Below are 22,500 nucleotides of genomic sequence, written 5' to 3' on the forward strand. Positions count from 1 at the left end.
TATATGACATATATACTAACATATATGTATGTGTGTGTGTGTGTGTGTGTGTGTGTGTGTGTGTGTGTGTGTATATACACATAAATATATATTTTACCACTATTATAAATGACAAATATACCAGTGGTAAAATACATACAAACTTACAAATATATATATATATATATATATATATATATATATATATAATCTAAACAAAGAACAACCAAGAAAAAACAACACAAGGACATGGTACAAGTACTGTGTTATTGGATGTTCAGGGAAGGAAAGAAAAAAGAAAGAGGATTTCACATTCTGAGCGGAGCTCTTCATTGGTGTTGGTTTAGGAAATTGGGCGATTTTCAACATGCGTGTATATGGGTGGAAATGAGCTGCTTGGCGGAGGTCTGCGCTCTTCGAGTGCTTTTCTAATTTCAACATTTGTCTATTTATTAGCGAAGTCTCATACAAAATAATTCTTTGTTTTCATCTGGGAATTAAATGGGTTTTTATATACTGTTAGGTGACTTTCGGCCAACCCTGTGTGTATATATATATATATATATATATATATATATGTATCATGAAACCAACACTAGAAACTCTTTCTTTCCATTTTCAAAGAAGAGTAGGGAGTTTCTACATCTCAATATATCTTCAGCCTTTATCAACAAAATGAAGCCACACCCCAACACAAAAGTGGGGCCACTTAAACCGATCATTATTCATTTCAAAACTAAACTACAAAGGTTCATAATTTCTGAATTCTTTTTAGACGTTTGGTGTATTTCCCTTATTAAGGAATTTAAAGAAACGGAATGATTCATGGGAGTTAAGGAAGACTCAAAAATGGTTTTAAGTCTGGTGAATTGAACCTTGAAATCTTTATCCAAGAAACCATTAAGGAATATCAAGTTTGCTTTACTGGTTAAATTATTGTCTAACAGGCTGTTAAACCCGCTTTGATAGTAACTGAACTCTTTCAACAAAGAAACCGCTCTCTCTCTCGCTTCCCCCCTCTTTCTTTCTTTTTCTCCAAGTGAAGGGCTGACTCTCTGATGCTTGTTAGCAAAAGTGCGATACTACATGGCAGTGGAACGTGGATGCTGAAATACAAAGGCTTTGTAAAGACTGGATGGGAATTAGGCAGGCGTACTCTGCTGAATGTGCTGTGTTGGTTTGCATGAACGGCAGAGGACAGATGAGCTGAGAGAAGAAGAAAATGCAGGTGAAGAATCAGATGCAATGTGCAAAAGAGAGAAAATTGGGAAGGGGGAGAGATAGAAGGGGAGCGTGGACAGGGTGAGAGAAGGGGAGAGGAGAGAGGAGAGTGTGCTGGTACAGACATGTGATGCATATGAAGGTTGACAGAGGAATGGAGGAGTGCTGAGTTGTTCCGGTGGGAATGGACCTGGGAAAGAGGAAGATACGGGGAATACACAGGAACGCAAAGAACTGAAGGGGAAACGACAAAAGGGCAGCAACCACAGCAACTAGTGTCAATACGTGTGAGCTTGAATAACGATCCTCCCACCGCTGTACAATGTGATGCAAGCAAAGAAAATGATGATGCTGATAATGACGATGAGGATGATGATGATGCTGATGATGATGATGATGATGATGGTGGTGGTGGTTATGACGATGATGGTGATGATGATGATGACGATGACGATGGTGGTGGTGATGAGGATGATGATGGTGATGATGATGGTGGTGGTGGTGGTGGTGGTGTTTGTGGTAGTGGTGGTAGTGATGATGATGATGATAATTATGGTGATGGTGGTGATGATCATGATAATGATGATAGTGGCGATGATGATGGTGGTGGTGATAGTGATGATGATGATGGTGATGATGATGATGAAGATGATGAAGATGATGATGGTGGTGGTGATGATGATGGTGATGATGGTGGTTATGATGATGATGATGATGGTGGTGGTGACGATACTGTTGATGATGATGATGATAATGACGATTGGAGTGATAGTGATGATGATGATGATGGTGGTGGTGATGATGACGATGGTGGTGATGATGATAATTAAGCTTGTGCACATATTACTCCTTTTTGTTTTTTAAATTAGTAATAATGAAATTTTATACATGAAATCAGCTGCAACAAGAGAAACTTATTCTTTGTGTTTTATATTGTTTTTTTTTTTTATATTTTCATTGTTGTTTGCTTTTTTTTGTTGTTTTATTTTTCAGATTTACATTTTTGTTTCTTCTCTGCTCATATTTCTCCAACAAATAAACAATCACACCAAGAATCCAGGCATGATCATTTATTTGCTGGAGAAATTCATTACAAAACCTCCTTAAACCTTTGACTGTACAATGGGTGGGGAACCCATTGTACAGAATTATCTCTTAAAGTCCTGTAACCACAACTGTTGCCAAATCCAGAATTGCATGTAACTCTGATTTAAAGTGTTGTGATTTTCGCAGTTGAAAAAATTTTTTAAAAGCAAAAGCAAGAACTAAGCACTCTTCTGTGTGAGAGGCAAAGTTTGGCCTCATCTTAGAAAGAACTTCCTGTCAAATGGCTTCTTGTTTATAACATGATTGTCATAAATGAATGTCATTAATTTTGAATATTCTGCAGCAAACATGTCTGGCCATATTACCTTGCTTGAAACAGGTGAAGGTTGGCAACTGAAAAAACCATTTGGTTGTATAAAAATCTGTCTCAATAAACTCCGTCTGACCCATGCAAGCATGGAAAAATGGACGTTAAAACAATAACGATGATGATGATTATGACATTAACAGGCAGTCTACCAGTTACGGCAACAGGGGTTCCCGCTGATCCAATCAATGGAACATCTGCCTCATGAAATTAAAATGCAAGAGGCTGAGTACTCCACAGACATGTGTACCCTTAATGCGGTTCTCAGAGAGATCCAGGCTGATATAGAATGTAACAAGGCTGACCCCCTTGTGAATTACGGGTACAACTCGTTTTTTTGCCAGCTGAATGGACTGGAGCACCATGGAATAAAGAGTCTTGCTCAAAAAACACAACACACCACTAGGAATCGAACACCAGACCTGACAATCGTGAACCAGATACATCAACCGAGAAGCCACGAACGCTCGCAATAATGACATACATCACACACAACCATAAACAGAGACTTGTGAAAGAAAACTTAAAAGCTAATGAAAATTTCTCAACAGAAGTAAAAACCAATGAAGAATTTCTTATAGCAATCAATAAGAATAGAATACAACGAAGGATGTTGACACCAGCTTAATTGTTTACAGTGTATAAAATATATGAAAGACAAATAATTGATTTAATCATGTTTGTGTCACAGTGACATTTTTCACACAATTTCCATTTATATTTCCATTTTGAAACATACATCACAATTCTTGTCACCGTCATCATTTAACGTCCATTTTCCATGCTGGCATGGGTTGGAAGGTTGAACAGGAGCTGGCAAGTACAAAGGTCACACCAGGTTCCATAGTCTGTTTTGACTTGGTTCCAACAGCTGGATGTTCTTCGTCACATTGACCAATTTAAAGAGAGTACTGAGTGGTTTTTATGTGGCAGATTCACCAGTGATTTTTAAATGGCACCACCCCCAGCTTTCAACATGGTGCCATCACCAGTGCTTTTTTACATGGCACTATTACCCATGCTTTTATGCGACATCACTGGTGCATCTTATGCAGCACCATCACCAGTGCTTTTACATGGCACCATCACCTTTTTATGTGGCACTAACATGTAGGAAGTAGCATTGGAGGATATTTGGCAGCAAATACCAAGCAAACTCAAGAACCATGTAGGAGAGCCATTCATTGGTTTGCCAAATAAGTATTTAAATCAAAGCTTCATCCATGGCCATGTGGAAAGAAGATGGTGCTTTTTACATGCCACCAGCATCGGAGCCAGTCAGGCAGCCCTGGCATCGGTGTGTGTGTGTGTGCGTGTGTGTGCGTCTTTCTACTTGTGTTTGTTCCCCACCACCACTTGACAACCAGTGTTGGTGTGTTTACATCCCTATCACTCAATGGTTCAGCAAAAGAGACAAACAGGCCAACAGAATAAGCACTAGGGCTTGAAACAAAATAAGTACTGGTGGCAATTCATTTGATTGAAAATTCTTCAAGCTAGTGCCCCAGCATGGCCACGGTCTAATGACTAAAATAAGTAAAATATAAAAGTAACGATGAAAGAATCCTGTTTATTATTCATAGAAAATTCTTCAGTGATACTTTCACCTGCATCGATTCCATATATCCATTACTAATCTGTCTAACGTTCCCACTGTAAATTCAAAAAAGTGCATTTTTTTCCCCCCACGTTTGAAGAATTGTTGTGAACAATAAATTTCCATTTAGTATTTTTTTGAAGAAATGCACATCTTTCGTGAATTTCAGAAAATATTAAATATTAATACACAATTGCTTTTGGCACATGCATCAAGATTTTGCATTTCATCCCCAACCAAAAAATAGATATTTACCATTTCATAATTCTGAAAGACAGAAATTAGTTTTCTATTTTCTGAAAGATATGCAGAATATTTATTTGTTTTTAGCTCTCTCTCTTTCTTTCTTTCTTTCTCTATCTCTCTCTCTCTCTCAATTTTTCCCTTTTTCTTACGTATCTCTCAATCTGTTTCACTTCCTCTCATTTTCCCACTCCTTACCACTGTCAACAAGAACAATAACCACCACCACCACCACCACCAATCCTTCCTCATGCCAGCATGCGTCTGACAGACTTTCCCCTGAAGAGTACCTCACTACATGCAGCAGTTCTTTGTCATCATCTTCATCGGGTTCAAACCTCTTGAGATTTGCTCTTACCGTTTCTTCTTTCCACATCTCTTTCAGTCTCTCTTTTCAGCAGATTCCTTCCACTTGGCCTGCTTGGCACCTTTTTCATCCAAATGTCATCCTTCATTCTCATCACAAGCCCACATCACTAGTCTTCTCCTCTCCAGCACACCACATCTAATTCTCCTTGTACCCACTTTTTCTCTTGGCTCATTCCTGTTCCATCATTCATTCACATTAACTTTACACATCCAACACAGCATCCTCTTCTCGTCTCTTTCCAGCTTCCACATATCCTCCACATTCGATACTTATGTTTTGCCGCCATGCAGCACCACACTTTGTACACAAGCATCAGCAATCTGCACTTCACTCACAAACAGAATCCCATTGTCCCCTATAGAGACAACACTCCCATGAAATTTTCCCACTCTTTTTTGAATTAGGCTGTTATGCTTTCAAAAAATACCCAACTCTATTGCTAAACATGCCACTTAAAAAGCATTCAGTCTCCTCCATAAAACGTTTCCTTCTTGAGCCATGCCAGGCTCATAAGGGCCAGTTTACCGGTTTTCAGTGCATATAAGTTCTCCACCTGGACAGGACGCCAGTCCCTCGCAGGATTACTCATTCTTGCCAGATGAAACTATCCACTACATTTAGGGAATCTGCCAAACATAGTTTTGCATAACAGTCTATCATTTGTGAAGAAACGTCATGTTTGAGACTACTTTCTGTTGAGATATGTCAAATTTTCTGAAGCAACATGACTTGCAGAAATCACTTAATTTATCAACCCCGAATGGACATAAGGCAAATTTGACTGCAGAGGAATTTGAACTCAAAACATAGTGACGGATGAAATATGGCTAAGCATTTTGTCCAACACGCTAATGATTCCACCAGCTCGCTGTCTTACATAATAATAATAATAATAATAATAATAATAATAATAATCTTTTCTACTCTTGGTACAAGGTCCGAAATTTTTTGGAGAGGGGGGCCAGTTGATTAGATTGACCCCAGTATGTAATTGGTACTTAATCTATCGAACCCAAAAGGATGGAAGGCAAATTCGACCTTGGTGGAATTTGAACTCAGAACATTGTGACAGTCGAAACACCACTAAGCATTTCGCCCGGTGCACAAACGTTTCTGCCAACTCACTACCTTACATAATAATAATAATAATAATAATAATAATAATAATAATAATAATAATAATAATAATAATAATAGTATAGTAACAGAGCAATAACAGTAAGACAAATAATAATTCTGAGAAACTAAAACCGGGCAGACACCTTGCTCCGATTTCACGAAAGTGGGAAAATGCTATATAAAATATACGCAATATGATGTTGGAGCTGTTGTCGTCAGCATAGCAGAATTTCACACCTGAATGAATTTTCAGATATATTCTAAGGAATAAAAAAGATTATTTTAATAGTTATACATTTCCTTTTTTCATTTTTACTTTTAACTTCGGCAAACAATTTTCAATTAACATTTTGTAATTTTAAAAAGAAATGAAACATTACACTTATTTTCGTTTCTTTTCTTTTCTTTTCTTTTCTTCTTTTTTTTTTAGCTACTTTTTAAGTCAAAAGTGTTTTGGAGCCAAACAAATGAAATTATTTCAAACTAACTCCAAAAACAGCTGCACAAAGATCTATTGAAATCGTTTTTTATCTGGAGCATTCATCTTTTGAAGAACACTTAAAACGAACGGTCACCCTCTTTTATCAGTTGCAAAACGAGATTCTATGAAGACTGTTAGACATATTACTTCCTAAAGACGTACTCATAAATGTCAGATAAACTGATCTGATGATGTAAGAACAAAAAAGTAAAACAAAAATAAAACAAAGCCTAAAAACAATGTTATTTATTAGTTATCTTCTTTCTCTGAAGACATCATACTTTCAATATACTTAAACTGACCAGCAAAATTTCAGGCTACAATCAATAAAACACTTTTGTCGTCTAGAGCGCGCGCTCGTGCACGCACACACGCACACACACACATGCTAACCAACAGCACTACTGTACATACATACTTCTACCCACATACACACACACACACACACCACAAACACACATACACAGAGATGCATACACCAGCACACCCATACCACCACTTATGCTCATCCCAAAATATGGATACATTCCTATATGCCATTTCCTCCCTTCTTAACTCCTCCCCTCCATAGAAGTACATTTCCACCTGACTCCCATACACTTACACATTTTCCTTCTTATGTTCGCCTCTCCCCCACCCACCATAAGCCTCCCCACCACCACACACACACACACACACACACTTTCTCTCTTCTCAATCACTTTTGCTCTTTCACACGCTTCTGTGTACTTTCTTTCTGATGAAGGACTAGTGTCCGAAATGTTAAGACTCTCTTTCTTTTTAAGCATTAAACTAATACAATATTTGTTAAAATTTGTCCTGTCTGTGTTGAATTTTTATTTTTATTTTCACTCAGTGCCTTCACTCTACAATCATTACAACACCTGACACGTGGTACACCATACAACTGTTCAGGCAACATCGATTTGATGGTGTGAGTGAGCAAATGTTTGGCATGAACATTTGATCACAATATATATATCATCATAATCATCATCATTTAAAGTCCATTGTCCTTGCTGGCATGAGTTGGACAAGGCTGGTAAGCTGAGGGGCTGCACCAGATTCCAAAATGATTTGGCATAGTTTCTTACAGCAAAACATATTTTATATACAACAATTGAAAATATAATAATAACAGTGGAGATAACAATTTTAACAAATTTTAAAACAAAAAGAAAGCTTTAAAAAGAAGAGAATTTGGCTTTTATATATATATATATATATATATATATATATATATATATATATATATATATATACACACTCTCTCTCTTTACTCTTTTACTTGTTTCAGTCATTTAGAGCACCGCCTTTAGTCGAGCAAATCGACCCCAGGACTTATTCTTTGGAAGCCTAGTACTTATTCTATCGGTCTCTTTTGCTGAACCGCTAAGTTACGGGGGACGTAAACACACCACCATCAGTTGTCAAGCAATGGTGGGGGGACAAACACAGACACACAAACACACATACATATATATATATATATATATATATATATATATATATATATATATATATATATGTATATATATACGACGGGCTTCTTTCAGTTTCTGTCTACCAAATCCACTCACAAGGCTTTGGTTGGTCCGAGGCTATAATAGAAGACACTTGCCCAAGGTGCCACGCAGTAGGACTGAACCCGGAACCATGTGGTTGGTAAGCAAGCTACTTACCACACAACCACTCCTAGGGCTATAGTAGGGGACAACTGCCTGAGTTGCCGTGCAGTGGGACTGAAACCAAAACCATGTGATTGAGACACAAACACCTTCATCATACTGCCATGCATGCATCTACATCGGAACTATAATAACATTTGTTAACTGCGTGTAAGTCTGTAAGCTTATCCATCCACCATCCAAGATCCTAATAATGAAAACAATGGACACAAAGGTCAACATTTTCTGTTCTGAGAAATAAGCAATGTCAGAGGCACACTTGAGTGAAAGCAACAACAGCCACATGACACACGGCGACAGCCTGATGTATGGCAACTGGCCAAACACTCTACAAATAATCATGCCTCTTTCCCACAACCTCTTATGTGAACATCATTCGAGCTTTGTCCTTAATGCAGAATCTCTCTCTCTCTCTCTCTTTCTCTTGCGATAACCTCTTCAACTTTTAAATACTTGTATTGATTGAAAGAACTAAGTATTATTCTCGGCTCTCATTACAACGTGGCCATCATCTCCTACAGTTCTAACATCAATCATATTAAACAGAAGATTTCACTGGAATTGTAATCAGATTTCAGTCAAGACACAAATAGATTTAATTCAACAGAGTGCCAACAATTCTATTCGGCCATGTTCCAATTCTGTATATCATTGAGAACCCTTCTTCTGGAGAGAATTAAAGAGAAATATCTTAAAAATTACTCTACTTAACTCAAATCTCTATCCTGTAACAGTCTCTACTAATACACTCCAATTAAACAACCAAAGCTAATATTGTGAGGCTTTTAAAAGGAAGCAATGGCTGGCCAAATACACTCAAAATAACAAGACACTACATCTTGCTTTTATTGTTTATCCCAAGGTCGGCCCTGATCGAGTAGATGTATGATCGTAGATGCAACAGCTGTGAGCATCCGGTCATTATCATTATTCTCATTCAATGTCCATCATTAAAGGAGGATGTGAGTTGAAAAAAAAAAGTGGAGTGAGAAAAGATGTATTTGTTTTGGGCACCACAGCCATGCTCACCAACAGAAATAAAAAGCACCCCTGGGCTGACCAGCATTAAATAAACTGTGATGGTCAAAGCCCTTGCCATCTCAACAGGTGTCACACAAGGTGGATCTGGTAGCATGAACGAGTGCACTCAGTGGTGTGCCAGAGTGCCACTATGTGCACTGGTGTTATAAGGAGGACAGCAGCTCCCTGGCCACAAAAGAAATGCAAGACAAACCCATAAGAGACCAATGCACTGCTGGCAGTGACGATCTGGAACTATATTGTCCACTATGTCATTCTCCTTAAGACAGATGAGTTTGATATGAGGTACTTGGCAGCTATTTCTAGTAAATGAAGCAACCATGATGAAGCAGCCTCACTGACCCATCTCTTCATTGTTGTTATTTATTTATCTTTCATGATAAATCTCACCTGTAAAATGGAATGGATCTGTGAAGCCTGCAATGGCAAGTAAGGAATTTCAGTCAAAAGCTGCAGTGCCAAGTCGGTCCTGTTTGTTTACCTGCAGCAATTTATATATAAATGCACTAAAGCTAAAAGAAGATGAAACAACTGTTAGCCTTACATCAAATCTACATTCTGGTCAAACTGTCCAACCCATGCCAGTATGGACAACGGACATTAAACGATGATGATGACGATGATGATGATCATGATCATAATCATGATGATGATGGTGACAATGATGATGATAATGATGATGATGATGATGAAAATGTGATGGGAGAAACACAAAGACACACACAAACACATATGGGGTTCTACACACACACACACACACACACACACACACAGACTTTTCATTCACAAGGGCATTGGTCAGCTTGAGGTTACAGAAGACAACATTTGCCCAAGGAGCCACGCAATGGGACTGAACCCAACATGTATGCTTTGAAAGCAAACTTCTTAACCACACAGCCATGCCTGCAATGAAATTTGTAATATTTTAAATAAAACTGTAATATTTGATATTAAGGGGTGGGGAGTTTTCTCGTGGGATTTTTAGTAAAAGAACTGTTTGCAGCTATTTACAACAAGTAAGAGTAATTAATTCACTGCAATTGAAGTGTTAATGGCATCGTTAATTCTGTATTTGAAGCAAGTAATAAAAGACTTTACCCCGCTGCGATCACAGAGTCGAAGACTGCTGAAGGAGCCAACAACAAACAGTTCTCCACTAGGATTCCAGGCCAAAGAAGTTATCGGATAGTCGTAGGCGGAACTGGAATACATCGGAACTCCATAGGAATTCCAAATCTGGAAAACAAAATGAGGAAATTTAACAATTAAAAATGATGGAAATAAAACAGTAATTCAAAGAAAATGTTTTCTAAAAAAATTTCTTTGTTGTTACATTTAGCCATTGTTATTCAGAGGAAGAAAATAAAGACAAATTACAAAATTATTGTAGATTTTTCTTTTTTACATATAATTTTTTTCCAGGTGTGATGGCAAGTTTTTCAATTATTTTATCAAATACTAAAAATTTGGCAGTGTACCTTCAAAAAATTGGATTCACTGACCATTCAGGGTTTTCATTTAATTTTTAATCAATTCCAACTTCAGAGTTCTCTCCCACGACTTTCTTGACAAGAATTTTCATTAAAGACTCTGAGTTTTTGTGGGGAGGGCTTTATGCCATTATGAAAATACCTTTATTTAACTATATCAAGCATAAATAACCAATGCTTAAGAATTTAAGCATCTCTGTGCCTAACAGAACATTATTATCTTAGGTAAGAATATGCAGGTCCCTACATTTGACACTAGCCTAGAACTATATAGACACATACATACATACATACAGACAGACAGACAGACAGATAGACAGACAGACAGACAGATAACAAGCACCCTTTCAGAGTTCCATACACTGTCTATGACTGCGAGACTTTGGTTTTGACTCCGTGACCAGGCAGTGCATTGCGTTCTTGAATAAAACACTTCATCTCATGTCACTCTGCAACCACTTTGACATCTGACCTGTGGCACACCGTGGGCCCAGTGCAGGCCATGTTGATTTGATGGAGGATGTGAGCTAATGTGAGGCACGAGCATTTGATCACTATAAACAAATCATCAGTGCAGGTTATGCAGCATAATATTGCAGAGCCATCTTTCTTGGACTCAAGAGACTACCAAGAAGACGGTCTATGGCAAGCATTTAAATCTCTATGACCTACTGCAAGAATTATTTTTACAATTAATTAATGTAATTGAAGCAAAATAACCAGAAATTACCATTGTGGGAACACACAACAATAAACATGTCAAAAAATTAATTCAATTTTTTTTTTATTTTTGGTTTTGTTTAATTAAGCAATTTCAAGAACAAGTAGAAATCTGTAAGTTTTTAACTAATTTTTCTGCATAATTAATTAGTCAATTAACATTTCTTTTTCTTGTGAAAGCAAATATCAAATTTTTAATTATGGAATATGCCATTTGAAATTTTGTACTAATTATTCATGGAAATTTTCAACCAAATTATGATAAATAAAGTGGTTTATATGCACTCACAAAAGCAGTGGAATAAATTTAATGCCATGACACACCATTCCTCAAAAAACCAAAAATACATACACACACACACACTTACAATATATATATATATATATATATATATATATATATATATATATATATATATATATATATATAGACAAGTTAATAGACAAGTTAAAATAATGCTCATTACATATTATTATAGCAAATTTGGCTTACACCTGTTTCCAATAGTCATTATAGATAGGTTTACTCAATTGGTTTATTAACCAATCGAGGTAAATTGAAATATCTAAGAAAATTAAAGACACCTTCATCAGAGCAATTGCTGGAAAATCCCTCACTATTTGTTCTATATACAGGGTGCGATGGGTAAATTGTCGCTGTTTTATATTTTTAATTTCACACATACCTATTGTTTGTTTTTGATTTTGTCAACTACACAGTATAGTAGGGTCAGTTGGGCACTGTCTGTGAGATAAAACAGCACCATGAAGCAATTCACTTTGCCTTCATCCCTGAACCCCTGATGAAGTTGTAGAGGGTATCATCGTGACTTATGGTGTATTTAAACAACACCAACAACAACAGTCTGACTTTTCACGTAACATGATTTACTCAAGTTGCTAGAAACAACAAGCAAATCTCCTTCAAATCATACTATCATCTTCAGAAACGGGAATGATTTACAACCTGTTAAAAGCAACAGACAAATCACCCTCAAATCTTACAATCATCTTAAGAAATGGGAAAGACACGTCTAATAACGTAGGCCTTCATAACAATGTCTCGAAAAAGAAACAAAGAAAGGAAAAAAATAAATAAAACAGAAAGGAAAAAAGATCACATGGTCATGATTCAATATCTTTGATCATAGGCCTGCTCGATCAGATCTGACTCGGGGCTACACTATAACAACAACAGGACCTTCTATTTTTTTCGAAAACTTCAAAAGAAATTGAACATCATCACTTTATATAAACATCTCATTGAAATCATTTTTTTTTCACAAGTGATGTCCTTGATGTCCTCCTAGACATTATAAAAATTACCTCTTAAATTACATTCGAACTATAAATAAAAGTAATCGTGGTTGTCTGAGATATATTTTTCTGTCAATTTCCAATGAAGATGGCTTACGGCTAGATTCAATACTATAAATACACACACACACACAGATACACACACACACACACACACACACACACACACACACACACACACACACATATATATATTTCTTAAACTTAATCTAGAGAGATTTTTTTTTTTAAATAGAAAAATATTAAGCTGTTCTTATTATGGATACAACAGCATGGGGTTTCATCTCAAAATCTCAACATGACAACCACTTCAGAGAAACGCTGTAAAAACTAACAAAAATAACTTCATAAATTACATACTTTTTTTTTTTTTTTGTAACAAACTTGAAAGTTCATATTTTTTCATTTCTTTTTAAAGTAAAATGAAATAATCAAGTTTAATTAAACAAAATAAATATATTTGTTTGGCAGCAGAGACAACAGCTACATCTCATATACAATGTCTTATTCCTACCCAATCATGATTTTGGACTTATGATATATTCGTTCACCGAATGTTCAAATCACCAACACATAAACCAACGATATCTCTTCCATTTAGCTTCTACGACTCTCTGTATAATATATGGCTGTGCATAGGACACCCTTCTCTATCTCCAGCACACATGCATATTTATCCATTTCAGAACCATTCGTTTATCCATCCATGGGGGTGTTTGGATTCCACCACAGCAGATTGCAGGCCCAAGGTTCCAGGTTCAATCTCACTGCCTGCAATCAACACACACACACACACACACACATATATACGACAGGCTTCTTTCAATTACCATCAACCAAATCCACTCACAAGGATTTGGTCAGCCCAAGGCTATAGTAGAAGACACTTGCTCAAGGTGTCACGCAGTGGGACTGAACCCAAAACCATGTGGTTGGGAAGCAAGCTCTTTATCACACAGGCGCACCTGCACCTATGTTGAAAATCTTCATTTATTCTGACTCAACATTTTCACTTTCTGTTTCTTATTTCTTTAACTACACTGGAAACATTAAGATTTATAAAACAAAATGGTGAAAAGTTACCCCAAATACAAATAACAAGTATCAACAAACCAGAAATGGTTTGTCTTGGGAATACTAAATTTCAATTCCTTGCGGATAAGATGGAACCAGATTTATCTGATTCATTAAAACCAATTCTCTAGCCTCACAGGTATGACACATTTCTTAGAAAATGTAGGCAACAACACATCGTTTGGTTTTACAACATTACCAAAGAAAGATTCCGTGTAAACAAAATAGTTTCCTTTAAGACTGCATAAAAGTATTATTCCAGTTCTTTATTATGAACAGAATACTACGTTCTACATAGATTTCAAACAAGCATTACAACAAAAGCCTTGAAAACTCTAACATGACTAAGTTTACAACTAAAGAAATACATCATTTTTTTTTTTTACCTCTTATGAAAACTTCCAGTTAATCTTAATTAAGCATTCATTAGTTACTAAAGATCTAACTTTGGGGATTCATTCAGAACAGTTTTTATAGGTCTCCCGAAAAAAAAAAAAAATAATAATAATAATAATAATCTGAGTCATCCACTTATGAAACAAAACTAAAAAGTTTTTATCTATGCAGCAGTGAATATCTGCATTTAAATGATGTCATAGACAGCACCGTATGGCCTTGTCTTTTGTATTAACTGCAGAGATAACAACAACAATATATGTATATATATATATATTTGTCTATTCTCTGGTATGGATAAATTGAACCCAACTTATAACATTGAAAACTGGAATTAATTGAAGCAAAGAAGAAAAGCGTATGTAGGCAGACAGCAGCAGCAACAGAAATAATTATTCAATGCCAGATCATTATTGAATTTACCTATTTCGTCTCCATGTTTAATATCAATGAAACCAGTAAAGACATATGTATATTGTGTGTGTGTTTGTGTCTATGCATGCATGTGTGAATGTGTATATATATATAATTGTGTGTGTGTGTGTGTGTGTGTGTGTATGTATGTGTGTGTATAGTGAGAATTTACAAACAAAACAAAAGATGAAGATGGGTGTGTAACCAACAAACAGATGTATTAGTTTAACGCTCGGGAAGTGAGAAAGACTTTTACGTTTCGAGCCTATGCTCTTCCACAGAAAGGAACACAAGAATATAAACAAGGAGAGAAGATAGAAAAAGGGTTAGTGGCTAGCGATCTATCATGGTTAGTGGCTAGCGATCTATCATATATGTATTTGTTTGAAAAAAGAAAAACAATGACCAACCACATGGTTCTGGGTTCAGTCCCACTGTGTGGCACCTTGGGCAAGTGTATTCTACTATAATAGCCTCAGGCCGACCAAAGCCTTGTGAGTGGATTTGGTAGATGGAAACTGAAAGAAGCCCGTCATATATATATGTATGTGTGTGTGTCCCCTCAACATCGCTTGACAACCGATGCTTGTGTGTTCACGTCCTCGTAACTTAGTGGTTCGGCAAAAGAGACCGATAGAATAAGTACTAGGCTTACAAAGAATAAGTCCTGGGGGTCGATTTGCTTGACTAAAGGCGGTGCTCCAGCATGGCCGCAGTCAAATGACTGAAACTATTGAAAGAGTAAAAGAGTATATATATATATATATATATATATATATATATATATATATACACACACACACACACACACACACACGCACACACACACATACACACACACATATATAACCTGTATCAGTCATTGCCTTTCCCTAAGATAACACTGGTGGTGTAGAGAGGGGAGGCTGGTGCACATGGGCGACTGCTGGTCATCCATAAACAACCTTGCCTGGACTTGTGCCTCAGAGGGTAACTTTCTACATGCAATCCCATAGTCAAATGATGACAATGATGGTGATGATGGTGATGATGGTGATGATGATGATGATGGTGGTGATGATGATGGTGAGCTTGCATTTCTTTGCAAAAACCATTAACTATCTTTCCAGGGTAGGAGGGGGTATTTGGTATGAGCTTAACGCTGCTGAAGTTTAGTTCAAAAGGGACAGAGTTCATAGCGTAAAACCAATTTCGCTGCTACTCAATACATCGTTAATACTTCTCGATAACAATAGTCTACTTTAAAATATTTTCCAGCTTTCTTTGAAACCGACTTCAAGTGCACTAAAATAAGCAATGTTACATTCTCGTTTCCCATAATGTGAGTGTAGTGAGCATATCAACCTATTAGAAGAAGAATTAAATTGATACAGGAATTGCTAAAAGACATTGAAGTGCTGATAAGACAAAAAAAAAAACAAGAAAGAAAGAAAAATCAAAGCTTGTCAGATGTACCCCGATCCGCCAACTTTATTTAATTTCATGTCATTAGTCTGGAATATTGTGTCTCGTTAAAAAGAAGTAAAAAACAAAAACAGAAAACTTAATGCTAATTTGGGGAAATTTTTACAACAATGTCTGCATCTTTTCCTGTCTTCATTCGAATTGTTTTGTGTGTGGGTGTGTGTATGTGTGTGTGCATATATGTGTGTGTGTGCATATATGTGTGTGTGTGTGTGTGTTTAAGAGCAACATATTTTGCATAAAAGCAAGAATTTCAAATGCAGTCCATACTTTATTTTTGCTCAACAGCTGTTTCATTCAGATACCACCAAATGGATAATTACTAGATTTACTGCAATGTAATAACCTGTTCCAATTTAACGACCTGTTTTTAATTGAGTCCTGAATTACTACATATTCAAACTCTGTTGTTTATAAATCAATTTTTCAACTATCTCTCTCTCTCTCCCTCTCTCTCTATATATACACACACACATATATAAAATCATCATTTAACATCTTTGTTCCATGCAAGCATGATTTGACCATTTCTATAGGAATTGAGAGTCCAAGGACAGTCTTATACTCCAAGGTCTGCTTTGGCATGGTTTCTGTGGTTGGATGCATGAAGTTGGGGTAGTTGATAAGCAAAATCCTATGTGAGTGTGCATGCTTGTATTTCCTTGTCTTGACATTGTGTGATTGTTTGTAAATGAATGTCATTTGGTCCCAATATTCTGCAAAAAACATGTCTGACTGTAAGAAAATACCACCTTGCCAGGAAACAGGTAAGGGTTGATGACAGGAAGAGCATCCAGCCATAGAAAATTTGCCTCAACAAACTTCTTCCAATCCATGTCAGCATGGAAAAATGGTTGGTAAAACAATGATGATGATGATGATCTCAACAATTTTTTCCTTCTTCTTCCCAACAAAATGGTTTACGTGGTCTGTGAAACATTACTTTTACAATCTGTTGCCCTCATTAGTACAAATTACTGAGCCGAGATGTGAAAACGGTACCTAACTTTAGCTGGGAATCGTTTAGGCTAACAACGTCTAATATGCTTCTGCCTATAAGTGGCAAGCAACGACAGTTAAAAATATTGAACTCATAATCATTAGATAGATCAATAACACCAAATCATTTTGTTTTCTATGTAAAAAAAAAAGAATTTTTTCAAATAAAAAATGAAAAAAATAAACAGAAAAGTGAGAACATTAAGTGTTAGAATTTGAAATGAAAATACACAAATAAGAAAAAAAAAAGCATGATAGTTCCCATTTCTAAGGTTCGGTGAATGCATTGGTAAAGAATTATATGTCACAGAACAGGATTAGAGATTAAAGATTTGGTAGTTTGGTGTGTTGTAGTGTGAAATGTAAGGAGCTTTAATAATTCTTAAGCAGACACCATTCATATCCAAATGGTACTTGGACATTGAAATTTATCATGTTTTCTTAATAAAACAACTAAATTTTTTTCCACACTTTTTTCCCTGTTCTTCCTCATTATTTTTCTTCCAAATTTGCTTTACAATCCGCTCGGTGAAAGTATAACAAGGAAAGATCAAAAATCGATAGGAATTGGTTAGTCGTGCAAATATAATGTAGGGAAGGTAACGCTAGATTGTACAGCTCCGGTGCAGGACCAGCAGATTTCAATAAAAAGGCCATCAATTAGATAAAATTAATTAAATCTATTGTGTATAGCCGAGAGCAAACAAGTATAACTGCTGTGCGTAGTTGTCTACTGTGCAAGGAAGAGGAGGACGGGTGGGTGGGAGGTGGAAGTGGCTTGTGCTTGGCATTCCGAGCAGGCTACATCAGGAAGTCAGTCAGCCAAAACCAGCAAGGAAATCAGGTGGGAAGGCATAAATTTGAAGGAAAATTAACCAAAAAAAAGCAGCAGGAAAAGAGAAGAAACCAAAACAAAAAAAAAAACAAAAAAATAAATGAATAAATAAAACAACAATGCCAAAACATTTTCGCCAATGTTTGCATGTTCTCAACAGGTAATAATGGAGCAACAACAACCGACCCGTTCGACTCAATTTGCTACCATAAACTAACAACAACAACAACAACAACAACAACAACAAAAAACTATTCGCTGCCAATTATATGTTTAAACTTGGCTGTAATTATGTAAAAGAGAAAAAAAAAACAAATAAAATAAATAAAAACTTATAAAAAAAATAAATAATTATCTGACATTGAAATTGATTGCACCCAACATCAGTATGGTGAATAAAAATAGAGAAAATAATTAGATGTACAGACAAAAATATCTCATAACAATGGTGGTAATAATAATAATAATAATAATAATGCAGTACCAGGTAGTGACTTTGCCCTGATGCAATATCAGGTAGTGGCTCTCATGGCTTCTGATCTTAACTGATTGGAAATGTCATCATATCCTGGTATAAAAGATGGGCTGCAGCAAATATTCTGCTTAATACCACAGATTTGCTTGTCAGTTGTTTGACCATAACTAGTAGAGCATGTCCCTTAGTGGCTGACAATATGAGCATCTTTGATCATGAGCAGAAGTAGTGGGGGAGCATCATAGCCATGTGTTGGGAGGGATTCTTTGGAAACTTCCTGTATTTATTCATTTGGTAATCTGAGCCTAGAACCAGGTTTCTGTTAGAATCCTGTAAAACTTGAAGTCACATAAAGCCAGATCAAACAGTTTTAAATAATGTGTGTATGTGTGTGTGTGTATATATATATATATATATATATATATATATATATATGCTGAGACCCCCCTCGGTCATGACTGACCATGGGATTGCATCTAGAAAGTTACCCTCCAAGGCAAAAGTCAGAGCAAGGTTGTTTTATGGGAGACCAGCAGTCGACCATGCATACCGGTCTCCCCTCACCATGCCACCGATGTTATCCAAGGGAAAGGCAAAGGGGCTGATACAACTTAGCACCAGTGACGTCACAACTGTTTCTACGGCTGAGCAAACTGGAGCAACGTGAAATAAAGTGTCTTGCTCAGGAACACTACATGCAGCCCGGTCTGTGATTTGAACTCATAACCTCATGATCGTAAGTTCGACACTCTAACCACTGAGCCATATGCCTTCACCATATAGGGCTTTATGGACATGAAACCTAAGGTAATTCCATAAACCAGCCTTGTCTAACTTTAATATATATTGCTCTATAACTTAGAGTGTGTGTCCTTTTTCAGCTTTATGTTTACAGACAATCTACTATATATAAACATATATATATATATACATGTATATACATGTGCTAGTGGGACGTAAAAAGCACTATCCGAAGTGGTCGATGCCAGGTCCGTCTGACTGGCTCTTGTGCCGGTGGCACATGGAAAAGCATCAACCGAATGTGGCCAATGTCAGTATCGCCTGATTGGCCCCCGTGCCGGTAGTGCATAAATAGCACTATCTGAACGTGATTGATGCCAGGCTCGCCTGACTGGCTCCTGTTTGCATCTCCTTTTACTTGACATTCTACAATAGCTGTAAAATCAAGAGTCACTGTCTTACAAGTGGTGTCGTTTGTTTCCATTCTCCTGTGGAAACATGTCTGGCCATGGAGGAAAAATAGCTTGCTCACAAACAGAAAGGAGAGTTGGCAACAGGGAAGATCATCCAGCCACAGAAAACCTGCCTTGGCCAATTCTGCATAACCCATGCAAGCATGGAAAAGTGGACATTAAAATGATGATGAATGAATGAATGAATGAATGAATGAATGATATTGACCCATTAGTAAGAAACATAAGCAAAGCGAAATGGCTTTAAGAAATAAAAACCACATCAAAGTCTCAAACTAGAGACAGCTTACCGCTGTCTCTTGCTGTATGGCACTTGCCATAATTACAGCCATAATTATTCCAACGCTGCAGCTGGTGTGTAACTCTGGTAATAACATTCTTCAATAACCACCAATTCTTTGATACTTCACCTATCTACTACTTAGCAAGATGCTTGCTATGACCTATAAATGACCTTTGACATATAAACTGTTTAAATATCAGCACTAATTTACATAATATCACTGTGATGTATTCTAAATATTATTCACCATTTTACTACTACTACAAATAATAATAATAATAATAATAATAATAATAATAATAATAATAATAATAATAATAATAATAATAATAATAAGATATAACTTTTAACATCAAACTCTAAACTTTTTCAAATTTCAGTGTGGAATCTAACATTTATTTTCTTGGTATTTTTGGTATATTATTAACATAATTCTTGAGAATCTAGATTTCTCATCATTTCAACAATATGGAACATATTTTCTTTGTTAAATTTACACAAAAATTATTGAGACCCAAATAAGTGAAGTTCTAAAACAGAGGTTCTCAACCATTTTTTGTCTACAGACTCATTTGATTCTTATTTTACTCTTCTGGACTCCTCAGAGTAATTCTATGTTTTTTTTTTTTAAAAAAAAAGACCTTTTTATTTTTTGTAATTAAATATTATTTGGAATTGTATAAATGAAGTTGTTTGAACATTTTGTGGATTGTAGAAGTATGAGCAATTATTTCACATAAACTTTGACACTCAATATAAAGGCCTTCACCCAGGAACAAAATAAAAAATAAACCAGCCTTGCAGGGTACAAACAAGTGTGTGGAAAATGAATATGAAAAAAAAAAAATGTGCACTGATGACCCTGGGAGGGTGGTAAGTGGACTTCTGATTTTTCCGTTATAACTTCAGGTAAAATGGATGTATCTCTTTTACTCTTTTACTTGTTTCAATCATTTGACTGCGGCCATGCTGGAGCACCACCTTTATAGTTGAGCAAATCAACCCCAGAGCTTATTCTTTGTAAGCCTAGTACTTATTCTATTGGTCTCTTTTGCTGAACCGCTAAGTGACGGGGACGTAAACACACCAATATCGGTTGTCAAGCGATGCTGGGGGAACAAACAGACACACAAACACACACACACGCATACATACATACATATATATATATATATATATATATATACATATATATATACATATACGACAGGCTTCTTTCAGTTTCCGTCTACCAAATCCACTCACAAGGCTTTGGTCGTCCCGAGGTTATAGAAGAAGACACTTTCCTAAAGGAAAGGCATCCAGCCATAGAAAAAAATCTGCTTCAACAATTCCATCTGACCCATGCAAGCTTGAATATGTGGATGTTACAAAAATGATGATGATTGCAATAATATTTATTCACACACACACACACACACACACTTAAGTATTTATTTCTTGATGTATCCATGTTTAGTTCCAATTACCCGCCACCAGCCTACCAAATGTTGTTCATATTCTATCTTAATGATGTGCAATCGCCTAAAAGCAACCATCTTATGCATCGGAATCATTTCAGTCGTGAACTCATCCATGCTGATTGCAACAATAAGCTCAGACAGAAGAACAATCTCGACCGCATCTACTTAACACACACACCGACAACATGCACCAAAATGCGACTTTCAGAACAGACACCGGCTCCAGTTTATACCGAAATATAACAGGAGAGCTTAGCCGCATTAAATATTTACAGCGAATCAGTTCCAGCCTGCATAATGGTCAACTGCGTTCATCTCTTAGCTTGACCATTAATTGTGTCAGGTTAAAAGCGAATCAATGCTATCACAATAAGCTACTTTCTCCGTCTACTTTGGTTAGGGCAATATATTTGCATTGCATTAAGTAAATAGGTGGCACTGCACAAGTTTATTCTTGGAAATATTTGAGTGTAATGGAGCCTGTATTGATGTGAACAGGTTAGAATATCGGGAATATCTGCAGACGCTCTCTCTCACTCTCTAGTAGTTCAAAGAAATACCTCCACAGCATTTAGTATTTGGTACTTCAAGCCTCATGCAACATGATTCATAATTGTGATATACGATGAGTAGATAACAGATTATTATTATTATTATCATTATTATTAATATTATTAATATTATTATTATTATTATTATTATTATTATTATTATTTTTGTTATTATACAAGATGGTGAAGCTGGCAGAATTGTTAGCATGCCAGGCAAAATGCACATAGGCATGTCGTCCGCCAATATGCTCTAAGTTCAAATTCTACCACGGTCAATTTTGTCTTTGATCCTTTTGAGGTCAATAAATTAAGTACCAGTAAAACACTGGGGTCGGCATAATCGACTTGTCCCCTCCCGCCAAATTTCTGGCTTTGTGCCTTTAGTAGAAAAGATTATTTCTAATAATAATAATAATATTATTAATAATGTTAATAATAATCATCATCATTTAACATCCATTTTCTGTGCTGGCATGGGTTGGATGGTTTGACAGGAACAAGCAGGAAGACTACACCAAGCCTTGCACCACCTTTAGTCAAACGAATCAAGCCAGATTCTTTGTAAGCCTAGTGCTTATTCTATCCATCTCTTTTGCTGAACTGCTAAGCTACAGGAACATAAACACACCAGCATCAGTTGTCAAGCGATGGT

At 36.3% G+C, this 22,500-nt stretch overlaps 1 protein-coding gene across 1 annotated transcript in view; it reads right to left on the reverse strand.

Annotated features, from left to right (window-relative positions):
* LOC106881077 (intraflagellar transport protein 80 homolog) overlaps positions 1 to 22,500 on the reverse strand; it is a 297,928-nt gene that overhangs the window by 255,700 nt on the left and 19,728 nt on the right. Inside the window, exon 7 of the mRNA XM_089337528.1 lies at positions 10,252 to 10,389. Coding sequence (XP_089193654.1) covers positions 10,252 to 10,389 — 138 coding nt within the window. The remainder of the gene's footprint in view (positions 1 to 10,251; positions 10,390 to 22,500) is intronic.

The sequence above is a fragment of the Octopus bimaculoides genome, chromosome 19 (genome assembly GCF_046866305.1).
Source record: "Octopus bimaculoides isolate indiv1 chromosome 19, ASM4686630v1, whole genome shotgun sequence".
Lineage (NCBI taxonomy): Eukaryota > Metazoa > Mollusca > Cephalopoda > Octopoda > Octopodidae > Octopus > Octopus bimaculoides.